Source organism: Aquarana catesbeiana, linkage group LG07 (genome assembly GCF_042186555.1).
Source record: "Aquarana catesbeiana isolate 2022-GZ linkage group LG07, ASM4218655v1, whole genome shotgun sequence".
Lineage (NCBI taxonomy): Eukaryota > Metazoa > Chordata > Amphibia > Anura > Ranidae > Aquarana > Aquarana catesbeiana.
This window is the reverse complement of record NC_133330.1, coordinates 340,722,341-340,736,755: the sequence shown is the minus strand read 5'-3', so window position 1 is coordinate 340,736,755 and position 14,415 is coordinate 340,722,341. Positions and strand designations below refer to the sequence as shown.

The 14,415-nt window shown below is 42.6% G+C and overlaps 1 protein-coding gene across 1 annotated transcript in view; it reads right to left on the bottom strand.

The window, feature by feature from the left end:
- The window catches only part of LOC141102996 (importin-13-like), a 64,284-nt gene that overhangs the window by 31,531 nt on the left and 18,338 nt on the right, over positions 1 to 14,415 (bottom strand). The window contains 1 exon segment of the mRNA XM_073592087.1: positions 9,765 to 9,861. Coding sequence (XP_073448188.1) covers positions 9,765 to 9,861 — 97 coding nt within the window.

Here is a 14,415-nt window from a genome sequence, read left to right as displayed (position 1 = left end):
CTGGGCAGCAGAAAGAAGGGAAACCTCAACAGGAGCAGGGGCAGCATTTACTGTAACATCTTCCCTCCTGTAACAGCTGAATTCCTGGGGGGAGAAGCAGGCTTTCGGGTGCAAGAGGGAAAAGGGAATCAGTTCCAGTAAATCACGCTCCTTTCAAGGTTCCGTAAAAACCTAAGGTGACAGGGAGGCTGGGGGTTGGCATTGTGACCCCCCTGAAGCAACACCCATGGCGCAATGGGTGACTAGGGTGTGCCCAGTGCGCAACACCTATGTGGGAGGGGCTGATCAATGGTTCTGGCTGTTCAAGACTGCAGGGTTTAGAAATTTGGCAGCACAAGATAATTAATCCAAATTGGCTGTAATGGTAACGTAGTCAGTCTGTCCTTCCTCCATTTTTATATTGTTTCCGGAAAAGTTTTAAAGCTGGGCTCATATGGCGATTACACAAAAAGGTGAATATGTACACAACAAGCAAGAGGAAAGCAAAAATAGCGACAGGCACAGAGAAGAGCGGTGCTCATACACTAATAAATAACAGAAAAGGATGCAATAAAACGGAACTGTAAAAGTGCAGGTGATGGCAGCTTCAAAATTGGATTCCCCATACAAAGCTGCGGGACGTTTTTTTTTTTTTTTTAGACAATGTTGTATTTGCAGACGAGTTCCCGGCAGCACATACATTGTCTCTCTTGTTCTGAAGACCACCATACAGCTCGGAGGGCGAGGTTAACATACATTGTAATTACTTAAGCCTAACATACCGATAAAATGTGTAATGTAAATGTTGCCGTACAAAAAACACAATAAAACCCACCATTAGCCACACTTAAAGTGAACCAAATGAAAAATTGTGTGAGCCGCTCAGGCTTAGAGGGGTGCCGCCACTGTGAGTGCCGGCTAGGGAAGGAGCTTGTCCCAGCTCCAGGCATCAGTGTGTAGCGAAAAGAGAAGTCCCATAAGCCGCACATCGAAACAGGCCCACTGTGATGTAGTATGTGGCAACCTCAGCCTGGGATTCAACCAGACCTTGCCTCCAATGCATTTCGCTCCGCCCCCTCGGAGCAAAACGCGTTGGTGCGTGGCCTGGTTGGAGTCCAGGCTGAGGTTGCCACATACTACATCACAGCGGGTCTGTTTTGATGTGCGGATTATGGGACTTCTCTTTCATTACACACTCATAAAGTGGACCTAGTATTAGATCGATGTGTTCTTGATGAGTCCATCATGCATGCCAAGTAATGCGTCGGTGCAAAAACCTACCACAGAAATCACAGGAACCCCCCACCACCCTCCCTAGACAATGTCTTCACCTGCTTTCCTGTCTAGGAGGAGGGCGCTATCTTTGCTCAGCCATTAGCCAGGGTCACCATCTACTTCCTGGGACTGGGATGGCGGCTCAGAGATAACACAATCATATAAATCCTGGTGTCTGAGCAGTTCTGCAGCTGCTGCAGCCTCACACTTCACGACCTGATACAAAAGTTACAATGTTGCAATCTGATCACTTGGGGAGAGGAGACTGAGGAAATGCTTCTACCTGCCTGCAGCAGACTGGTGATATTTTCAGCCTAGGCAAAGTCACTGACTGGAGCTTAAGGATGGCTTTTCAATGATAAAAAGATAAGAGATCTTTAGGTGCAATCCTCATAGGGAATAGAGATCTGGAACACGAAGAGAGTCAATGGCCATTGTAATAGCTGATCACAGTGTATGAAGAATAAGGTTGTCGGAGTCTAGGTGCACTTTTTATTAGAACCATTGCAAAACAATTCACAAAACTAAAAAGTATTCAACTTACAAACACTTTGATCCTGCAGCCCTTTCCACCCGAAAGCCCAACTGAACTTTCATTTTAAAGTGTGTAAAGTCTTAGAAGTGGCTTTCTTAAAAAAAAACAAAAAAACACAGCAACAGCTCAAGTAGAAAAAGTCTTTCCCCTGCTAACATGCTGCACAGAAAGACCCTTGGCTCTCTGTGTGGAAGCAGTCTCTCTGCAGAGGTCTGAATTTTGCTGACTCAGGCCTGCAAAGCTCACGCTCCTCACTAATTGAGAGCTCTAGTTTTAACTTAGCAAGTAACTCTATTTCGAACTTAGAACAAGGTTTGTCATGGCTAGCTTCAGCTATATACGCTGGGAGGGAAATATGATGCAAACAACGACGGAGGATTGGTCATAGAGGAACATGTAGTCTCTCACAACAAGGGTCCCCCCTGAGTATGCTAGGAGTTCCTTCAGAGATGAGAAAATTTCAGCCTCTCTGAATTCATATCAAGTAATTCCTGACACCAATGATCTATGTAGCTACAGTATCTGTACGGAGGGCATTCTTCCCAATGACCAACAATGTAAGAACTATTCTTTCCACGAATCAGTATAATGGAGTCCTTCTCTCATTTACCACCAACGTAAGGGGCTCCTCTACCAATGACCAAAGTAAGGTGGAACTCCTTCCACTAACCATCAATCTAAGAAAGGCCATCTTCACTGACCACTAATGTGAGGTAGATCTCCATCCACTGGCCACCAATTTAAGGGGACTCTCCCAATGACCACCAATGTAAGGTGGTCCTTCTTCCACTGACCACTAATCTGAGAGGGCCTTCTTCACTGACCTCCAGTAAAGAATGCACTTCATTTATCCGCAAGTTACAGGGGCTCCCGCTCCTCTCTCACTGACCACCAATGTAAGGTGAACCTCCTTCAACTGAGCACCAATCTAAGGAAGCCGATCTCCACTGACCACCAATGTAAGGCATACCTCCTTCCAGTTACCGCCAATCTAAGGAAGCCCATCTCCACTGACCACAAATGTAAGTTAGACCTCCTTCCACTCACCACCAATCTAAGGAAGCCTGTCTAAACTCACCACTAATGTCAGGTAGACCTCCGTCCACTGGCTACTAATCTAAGGGGGGCCGGTCCCCTCTGGCCACCAATAAAAGGAGGCCCTTTTTCCACTGACCACTAATCTAAGGGTCCCTTCTCCACTGACCACCAATAAAGCTTGCACTTCACTGATCACCAATGTGAGAAAGCTCCTCTCCCACTGACCACCAATGTAGGATGGACCTCTTTCTACTGACCAATCTAGTGGGCCCATCTACACTAACCACCAATGTAAGGGCTCCTCTCCAAATGCCAACCAATGTAAGGTGGTCCCCCTTCTACCACTGACCACTAATCTAAGGGGGCCCTTCTCCACTGACCACCAGTAAAGAAGGCAGTTCACTGCCCACCAACATTAGGTGGAACCTTTTCCACAGACAACTACAATTTTCACTGCCTGGACTTTTTTTCTGGCCATTATTATCATTATTATGATTTGATTACTTATTAGTACTAAAAATACAATGCATTTGTTGTTCATTTATTCTTATATCTCAACTTAGCGTTCATGCCAATGTACCCTGAGCTGTAGATATTAGCAATTAGCAGAAGGGGTTCCCTGAGACCTGAAAGTTACAACGTTGTATGTCAAGTGTTCCGATATGTTATATAGGTGGAGAAAGACCAGGATAATGAGTGTGATGAGACATAAGTTAGTTTATACATGTATGTCCACTCGTCACAATCCAGTGTAAAACATCAGCACCATCTATAGATCACACACAAGCATTACTGCACATACTAATAATATTGGGTAAGATTTGAAAACCAAAAGTAACCAAAACACCGTATTTGTGTTACATATTACAGCTTTCCTTGTTCTCACTGACATATAATGTGCTTGGATGAACGTTATTTGCTCCATTCAAGGTTCTGCTCTATCTGCTGCCTCCTATGATAAAGTCAGAAACCTTTGCATTCCCTTGCTTTGTTCTGGTGGGCCTGGACATATCCTCACACACGGGAGAGGCAGAGATCAAACCTCCATGACTGCAAAATCTCTGACACAAAATATCTTCTCAGCTATAAATTCCTGTGGATGCACCATCCATAACATTTTATTATGCTGCTTCTGGCCCTTTCTAATCAATAAGTTCTCACCCTGCAGAAGGAAAATTGAAGCTTTTCTGACCTTCTGTGAAGGTTCTCATTTATCCAGATCATGGAATATACCAGGTCACTTTCAACTGGACTTGTTCTGTAACATTGGAGATAATTTACAGCTTCTACAATCCACTTCTTCAGTTCCCATGAGTGGTCAGGAACATACCCCAGCATATCTACATGGGTGGCACCGACATCTTGCTCCAATCACCATGGAAAGGCAGATGGTTCTTATCCAAGAACGGGATGGGAGGTGTGAAAGTTATGGAACCACCTGGTTGTCAGGAAGGCTTCATAGGTGTTGAACCCTTCATTTACATTATTTATTTATTTATTTATTACAGGTACTTATATAGCGCTCCCCCGTCTGACAGCTAGTGGTTCTGCCCGCCCGCAACATCCATTCACAGAAAATAGGAAAACTACAAGGTCCGACAGCCTTTGGGGCTATCAGCTTGTAGTTCTCAATTAATTACCACGGCGCTGATGAGCGCTGTGGTAGTTCATTAAGGCTGCAGTCACACCGGAGCGTATCGCCTTTAAGCGTTTTTTTTGGGCGTTTTAGCGCATTCGTATGCAGTGTTTTTGGGCTTTGGCATTTTTTATATTAGCCAATAGAGAAAACTATTATCTGTTGCATCATTTGTTGCTAGGTATTTCAGCTTTTCCATTAGCTTTTACTTCTTCTTTTACTATAAATGTTTTTTTCGTTAGGGTAAGGGGTTCAAGTTCAGGTTAGGGTTAGGAGTTGGGGCTTAGGGTTATTTATTATTATTATACCAATAATAATAAATCAATAAATAAATGTAAAATAAAAATATACAAATAAATAAGAAGATATAGATTAAAAAAAAAAAATCAATAAATTAATACCAAGTAGCAATAAATAAATAATTAACCCTTAACTTTAACCCTTAAAAAATAAAATAATAAATAACTAAACACCCTAACCTTAAAAAAATATTATTATTAATACAGTATTTTTTTTGTTTGTGTTTGGGTGTTATTTTATTATTAATAATAATAATAATAAATTTAAATTTTTTTTAAGGTTAAATATTATTACATATTAATCATTTATTTTACTTATTTATGATGATTTTCAGTTATTTGTATATTTATTTAACATTTATTTATTCATACATTATTTCAATTTTTTTTTCATTTGAGCAGAAAATTGCGCAGTATTTAGAGAAAACAAGTACCCCCCCCCCCCGGTACTGTGGGACTTTAAGGACGAACTTTTGAAGACACAGTATTTTAGAAACATAGAACATTTTATCACCGTATATACTCGAGTATAAGTCGAGTTTTTCCAGCACATTTTTTTTGTGCTGAAAGTGCCCCCCTCGACTTATACTCGAGTCAAGCACTTTTCTGCAGCAAAAAATTTCATTTTCAGAACCGTCTTTGGTGCCCTGTATCTCAGGGGCACTTGGTACTAGGAACCCCAAATTTGGTGTGCAAACCCAGTGGAACTAGTACCACTACATATCCAAAGCTGGAGTTCCTAGCACTAAGTGGCCCCGAGATACAGGGCCCCAAAATAGGTTCAGAAAATGTCATTCTCTGCTGCAGAAAAATGCTTGACATTTTCTGAACCGATTTTTGGGGCCCTGTATCTCGGGGCCACTTGGTGCTAGAAACCCCAAAATTGGATATTTTATGGTGCTAGTTCCACTGGGTTTGCACACCAAATTTGGGGTTCCTAGTACTAAGTAACCCCAAGATACGGGGCCCCAAAATTGGTCAACTGTGTCCATCTGCAGCATTGTCGTTTCGGGACCCTTTGGGTTCAGAGACCCCAAATTTTGGCTGCAGCTAGGGGGCATCTAGGAACCCTTAACTACCGAGTTTGAAGTTCGGGGGACCTATGGCTGCAAATGGGCACAGTGAGGCTGCAAATGGGCATTGTTGACCCTCTTTTCTACTTACAGTAGCTGCGCATTTCTCACCCTCGTCTTATACGTCTTATACTCAAGTCAATACGTTTTTCCCATTTTATTGTCGTAAATTAGGGCCTCGACTTATACTCGGATCGACTTATACTCGAGTATATACGGTATTTCATAAAAAGCAGATAATCGCTCAGGTGTGAACAGGGCCTTAGTCTTCCCGTCACAGTGTAACCGCCAAGCCGTATCGGAGATACAGCCAGGCAGATACACAGCGTCTGCAGGACCGTGGCATTACACCCAACATCTGCTGATCGTGGGTGAAATGCTTTACAGGTCCATTACAAAAAAATATATAAATAAAATGCAAATATTTTTTACCTAAAAAAAAAAAAAAAAAAAAAATGCATTTATTATTTTTTTCTTGTTAGGTGAACTTATCCTTTAGCACCAGTGAAGCCTTCCTGCCATCAATGATGGGGTTATGTAACAAGAGTGGTTCCAGAACTTTCACACCTCCGACACCATCCTGTATTTGGACAAGATAGGTTGGACGTGATGGTGTCTTTTTTGGACCTCACCTACTATGTAAGAACATCTGTCTTTTCACAGTGATTGGACCAAGGTGTTGGTGCTGTGTGGATATACATGCTGGGGGGGTACATTCCTGATGCTCATTAGAACTGAAGAAGTGACTTGGATAAGCCACAAAACATCTTCAGCATTACAGAACGAGCCCAGCTGAATGTCATCCACTACCGATAGATATTTCTGACCGTACGCTGACATTACCCAACATTTAATATGGAGAAGATAGATCAGGAACTGTGCTGAAGGAGGCTGATGGCTTGGGAAGTTCTCGTAAATCACCAGGTTCACTTCAGAGGACCTCTGCCACTATCTGCCCGGACATCTGCCTTGTCCAGACAGATGGTGGCACACAGGGGGCAGAGGGTCCTGGACTGAACCATAACCTTTCCTCCCCATTTCCCCTTCTTCTTCCTCAATCTGGGCACAGGTCCTCCTTCCCAATGCATCCTTTATGGGGGAACGTGCAATTTAAGAACACAATAACCTGTCTTTGGCCAATTTCCTAAGATCATCCCGGTGCTTTGTGCTACATGTACATCCTTGGAAAAATCCATTGGATAAAAACCAGTATATGCAATATAATCTGCTTTTTTTGATACGCAAATAAATAAGAATGAGGAAAAATATCATAGGCAAGTGGCCAAATCCAGGATCAACTACTATTCAACATATGGCACCACCATCCCCTAAGTACGGATTCAAAGAATTTTTTGGGAGGTGTGGGACTTTAAAGGTCCACTTGATATGAGTCCATAGAATGCAGATTATAGAAAAATATATGTATTTTATTAAATTCACATAGAAAAGGATAAAAATATTTCATACAATACATCCGCATCCATTTATATGAAAAAGGACACGACTTTCAATGTTATATTGCTGTTTCCACGCTTTTAATTCTACATTTTTCGCCACAAGGCTTCTTCAGGAAAAAAAGAAACCTCACGGCGAAACATGTAGAATTAAAAGCGTGGACGCAGCAATATAACATTGAAAGTCATGTCCTTTTTCATATAAATGGATGCGCATGTATTGTATTAAATGTTTTTATCCTTTTCTATGTGAATTAATAAAATGTATATGAATCCATAGAATGCAGATTATAGAAAAATATATGTATTTTATTAAATTCACATAGAAAAGGATAAAAACATTTCATACAATACATCCGCATCCATTTATATGAAAAAGGACACGACTTTCAATGTTATATTGCTGTTTCCACGCTTTTAATTCTACATGTTTCGCCATGAGGCTTCTTCGGGAAAAGAGGAAGAAGCGTCACGGTGAAACATGTAGAATTAAAAGCGTGAAAGCAGAAATATAACATTGAAAGTCGTGTCCTTTTTCATATAAATGGGTGCGGATGTATTGTATGAAATTTTTTTATCCTTTTCTATGTGAATTAATAAAATACATATATTTTTCTATAATATGCATTCTATGGATTCATATACATTTTATTAATTCACATAGAAAAGGATAAAAACATTTCATACAATACATCTGCACCCATTTATATGAAAAAGAACATGACTTTCAAAGTTATATTGCTGCTTCTACACTTTTAATTCTACATATTTCACCGTGAGGCTTCTTCTTCTTTTCCTGAAGAAGCCTCATGGTGAAACATGTAGAATTAAAAGCATGGAAACAGCAATATAACATTGCAAGTCGTGTCCTTTTCATATAAATAGATGCGGATGTATTGTATGAAATGTTTTTTATCCTTTTCTATGTGAATTAAAAAAATACATATATTTTTAAAACAATCTGCGTTATATGGATTCATATCAAGTGCACCTTAAGGCCACCTTTCACACAGGCGGACAGAATTCAGCTTTTAGCTGCGGATAGATGAAGTTATCTACGGCACCTAAACTCACACAATGCTTTCCTATGGCCCCATTCACACACTGCGTTTAGCAACTGTTACGTTACATGGATTTTTTGTGCGGTTAGAAAAAAATGAATGCGACTGCGTCCAGGACCGATTTAGCGCACATAACCGCAGGTGATCGCAGTGTACTCTTTCCTCCTGCGGACAGCAGCGGCAACGAGGAAAGAAAAGCAACAGGGAGCACATCAGAAATGGCAAGAATGTTCCACCGCAGCTAAACGCAGCTGCATGTAAACGCACGTAAACGCTGATAAATCGCAATGTACAACTGCAAGTTATTGCTGTGCCTAGAGTCTTGGAATTTCAAAAGAACAAAACATGCTTTTCAAAGCGGCAGAACAGCCGCCCGTGTGAAAGAGGCCCTTAAAGTCCCTCACCTACCGAAAAATTCTTTGTATAAATAAGTATGAGAATCAACATATGGAGGACAGGATACCGTGATCAGGATACCGCCATCAGGATACCGCCATCAGGATACCGCGATCAGGATACCGCAATCAGGATACCGCAATCAGGATACCGCCATCAGGATACCGCCATCAGGATACCGCCATCAGGATACCGCAATCAGGATACCGCAATCAGGATACCGCAATCAGGATACCGCAATCAGGATACCGCAATCAGGATACCGCAATCAGGATACCGCAATCAGGATACCGCAATCAGGATACCGCAATCAGGATACCGCAATCAAGATACCGCAATCAGGATACCGCAATCAGGATAATCTTTTGCCATTGACATGCGATTATATGTTTAAAACGGTTCCATATTCATATATTTCATATAAAAGGGAATATTACACGTGTTCTCCTTTTATCTTTTTGTAGGACTACAAATTCTGCAATTTCTTTAAAAAAAATGTTTGTATCATTCTGTGCACATCACAAATACCTCCCATTTTTCATGAAACAAAAAAAAATATTCTCACTTAAAAATCTACCTAAAAAACGACATGCCCGTCTAAGACCACCCAAACCACAGGGGGGACAACACTGCTGTGCGATTTCCCTGCAGAACAAAACAGCGTTGTCACCTTTTACAGGAAGTGGAGAAATAAATCTACCGGCAGGATCAGCAGGTAGTAACATTGTGACAAAACAAATAGCGCTGGTTTAATGCTACTGACAGAGTGCATTATATATGTTTTTTTTTTTTATTATGTTTATAGAAGGACTTTAAATAATCCTTTTTTTTCTTAAAGAACAGCAATTGCTTCTTATTATATTCCTTTATATCCTCATATGTTATTTAAGAAGCATGGCCGCACAACCATATTCAACCTCCAACAACCCAATCAGAAGAGAGCGATTCAGTCCTGGCAGAGCCCTGGAATAGAAACCGGAAGACGTTTACATTGTACTTCTCACCGGTGAGAACTAACCTTGCTGAAACAGGGAGAGAGTCAGCGATGTGACCAGCAGGAAAAGCGATTTGATCGGAGGGAAGTGCGCCGGCTCGTGGGCGAAGATGTGAACCAACTGCCAAAGGAGAACACAAAACATACAAAGATTTATAGAACTGAACAACCCAAAAAGTTTCTACCTGCAGTCCAATCAGATCAATGATTAACCACTTCAGCCCCGGAAGGCTCCCCCCCCCTTAATATCCAGGCCATTTTTTGCGATAAGGCACTGCGTTAAATGACAATTGCACGGTCGTGCGACGCTGTACCCAAAGAAAATTGATGACCTTTTTTTTCTAACAAATAGAGCTTTCTTTTGGTGGTATTTTGTGCTATAAACAAAAATATATATATATATATATATATATATATATATATATATATATATATATATATATATATATATATATATATATATATATTTAACTTTCTGCCATAAAAAAAAAAAATGTAAAAAAGTAAAAAAAAATTAAAAAAAAAAAAATTCAAATTTCTTCATCAATTTAAGCCAATAATTATTCTGCTACACATTTTTGGTAAAATAAATAAATAAAATCACAATAAGTGTTGCTTGATTGGTTTTTGCAAAAGTTATAGTGTCTCCAAACTATGGGACAGATTTATTGACTTTTAATTGTTTTTTGTTGTTGTTTTTACTGGCAATGGCGGCGATCAGCGATTTTTAGCGGGACAGAGGCGGACAAATCTGACCCCAAGTGACAATTTTTGGGGACCAGTGACACCAATACAGTGATCAGTGCTAAAAATATGCACTGTCACTGTATAAAGGACACTGGCAGGGAAGGGGTTAACATCAGGGGCGATCAAAGGGTTAAGTGTGCTTCTAGGGGAGTGCTTGCTAACTGTGTGGGGAATGGACTGACAGGAAGAACACAGAGATCCACGTTCCTGCTTAGAAGGAACACAAGATCACTGTGTTCTTTCCCTGACAGAACGGCAATCTGCCTTGTTTACATAGGCAGATCCTCGTTCTGCATCTCTGAGGAGCGATCGCGGGTGGCCGGCGGACGTTGGGTCGGCCGGACCCGCTGATTGGCTCCATGCAGCCGGCGCGCGCGCTCACAGAGAGGTCCACTTCGCGAATCTGCAAAGCAAACAAGGAGGAAGAACCTAGACGCTGGTATGCACATCCCACGGAGTCCCCGGACCATTGTCTACACCAGGAAACCAGCTTTCTCAGCACACAGACAGCTCTGTGTATTGCAGAGCCTCTCTCCAACATCCTCCTCCTGCAATGCAGAATCAGAAACACAACTAGGTGCCTGAACTTCTTCCCTAAAACCAGAAGCCCAGTTGGGAAAAATTGACCTACTGAAGACAACATTTGACAAGCTGTCAGGGTGCTGACCAGAAAAAAAAAATATGCACAAAGACCAACATGGCCGGGCTCACTTGCACAGGAATGCCAGCAGATCTTGGAACAGACCCGGGATGCAGTTGCGCGCACTGGTATGCGCATGTACGGCACAATAGTTCCTTCCGCTATACGGTCTTTAGAAGGACGGCAGATACACTCAGACATTGCTGAATGGTCTTCAGCTCTCTGTACCCCGTGTGCTCAGTATTCTTAGATCTCCTGTTACCAGCCTGGCTTGCTTCCCGGACCTGTCGCCTGCTTCTCTCCTGGCTCCCACCCCGGCTTGCTTCCACAGACTTGCTCTTATCTGCTCCCTCTGTATGACCCTGGCTTGTCCTGGACTACACTCCCGTTTATGCTCTTGCCTGATAACAGTTACGGACATCGGTTCTTGCTCCTGACTACATCTCCTGTCCAGCCCTTCTGTTCTAGATCCGCCTGCACAACCAGCGTGTCACCTGACCCAGCTGCCCTTCAAGTCTGGCCCGTCTCCAAGAGGTGCTTCATCACCGCTAATCTACCCGGCAACTGAACAGCTGGCAAACCGTGCTTCTCTGGGTTCAGCATCCCCGGTCACCACTCCCAGGGTGGTGCTGAACACTCAGCTGCAAGGGAAGCCCTTTTGTCACTTTGGCCCTCGGACCAGGTGACCCAAGCACAAAGTGGTCAGGACTGGAGACCAAGGATGGGTCTAAGTCAGGACACAACCTTTCTTGCCACAGCAGGATCTCCCATTTCTCCTTAGGGATAGGTAAAGGGCTCAGACAATGCCAAGGGATTTGGACCTCGAAAACGATCAGCGGCTAACTTGTTACCAGAATGAAGTCTGAATTGTACCATAGGGCAGAACCAAGTGCTCAACGTTTACTTCCAGGCTAGACCTGCAATGTCCCCTCCAGTTCGCTCGGGTCGCAGCACTCCGAAGCCAAAACTAAGGATAGCCCACCCTAGACAGCTATTATAGATTTCAACTTGACTAGCAATGGAGAGAAGAATCTTAATGGAAGAGAAAAAAAACTGAAGAAAAAAAATGGTTGGACTTTTTTTTTGCAGCAGAGCTGAAGAAAGGACGTCCATCCTTGTAGGACACCAGGAAAAACTGAGGCATGCTGGGAGTAGGAGGGTTTATCGGGGGCTGGATCACAATTTTTTTTCTTTGCCAGTTTTCGAAAACATTCTGTGGGCAGCAGTATAACCCGACAGATAATGATTTCCTGCATCCCCCAGAGGACAAGAAAGAAATATACTTCACATTATCTCGATATTCAAAAACCATGGAACTGAACAGGACTTTGAATTTACATTCTAGGGTATATTAACCACTTCAATACCGGGCACTAACCCCGCCACCCAGGCCAATTTTCAACTTTCAGCGCTGTCGCATTTTAAATGACAATTGCGCGGTCATGCAACACTGTACCCAAACGAAATTGTAATGTGTTTTGCACATGGTAATTTTATTTAGCGCTGCACTTTTAGGACATACCTATTTGATTAAACTTGGTATTTAGGTTTTAGTGCACAGCTGCTGTATTTATCTTTGGACAACACACTAGCGCGTTTTTTTTTTCTATATAATAATTAGAGGTTTAACCGTTTCAACCCCCTTCCTGACCAGAGCGTATTTTGCGATTCGGCACTGCGTCGCTTTAAATGACAATTGCGCGGTCGTGCGACGTGGCTCCCAAACAAAATTGACGTTCTTTTTTCCCCACAAATAGAGCTTTCTTTTGGTGGTATTTGATCGCCTCTGCGATTTTTATTTTTTGCGTTATAAACAAAATAAGAGCGACAATTTTGAAAAAAAACGCATTATTTTTTACATTTTGCTATAATAAATATCCCCCAAAAATATCTAAAAAAACAAAAAAAAAAAACACTTTTTTCAGTTTAGGCCGATACGTATTCTTCTACATATTTTTGGTAAAAAAAAAAGAAAAATCGCAATAAGCGTTTATTGATTGGTTTGCGCAAAAGTTATAGCGTTTACTAAATAGGGGATAGTTTTATGGCATTTTTATTAATTTTTTTTTTTTTTACTAGTAATGGCGGCGATCAGCGATTTTTATTGTGACTGCGACGTTATGGCGGACACATCGGACATTTTTGACACATTTTTGGGACCATTGTCATTTATACAGCAATCAGTGCGATTAAAAATGCACTGATTACTGTGTAAATGACACTGGCAGTGAATAGGTTAACCACTAGGGGGCGGGGAGGGGTTAATCAGTACTAGGGGAGTGTTTTCTAACTGTAGGGGGGAGGGGCTGTGTGTGTCACTAGACTGATCCCTGCTCCCGATGACAGGGAGCAGAGATCAGTGACACTTGTCACTAGGGCAGAACGGGGAGGTGCTGTTTACATCAGCATCTCCCCGCTCGTCCTCTCCGTGAGACGATCGCGGGTATCCCCGCGGCGATCGAGTCCGCGGGAACCGCGACCCGACTCACAGAGATCCCGGCCGGCGCGCACGCAATGGCACGGCGGGGAATTCAAATGGACGTACAGGTATGGCCATTTGCATACCTGTGCCATTCTGCCAATGAACATCGTCGCGCGCCGGTCGGGAACCGGTTAAATCAGGTGTGAGGAGGCGACACTTGTGCCCGGTGTTCTTAGACTTCTCCCATGTTGTTCCGGTAGATCTCCACCTCTGTAAGGTTGCCTGCCCCTGTTTTAGAGGATCCAAGGCCCTGACAAAGCAGTGTAGCCCGCAAAACACATTGGCCAAATACACCAGACCCCAAGGCCTAGTGAGAGACTTATAAGGCCGTCACATTTGTGAATATATTTTTAATACATGTGTTTTAAACTTTATGATATTGAATAAAACCTTATGAATTTTTTACATATTTTAGGAGTTAGCATTTAATATACCCTAGAATGTACATTCAAAGTCCCATTCAGTGTCGTGGTTTTTGCAGGTCTATATAATGGGGACGGTACTCTCTAGGGGTAGATTCAATAGAATCTACCCCTCACAATTTTCACATTATCTTGGTGACAGCTACACTTTAGCCGCTTGCCGACCAGCCGCCGTCATACCGCGGCAGGTCGGCACGATCCCGCGAGCTGTCGTAGCTATACGTCGGCTCCTTTAGGCGGGATAGCAGGCGCACGCCCGCTGCACTCGGGGGGTGCGATGCACGTGGCCGATGGTCGCGATGACCGCCGGCCACAAGCGATCGCGGGCACAAGAGGCAGAACAGGGACGAGTGTGTGTAAACACACAAATCCCTGTTCTGTTCT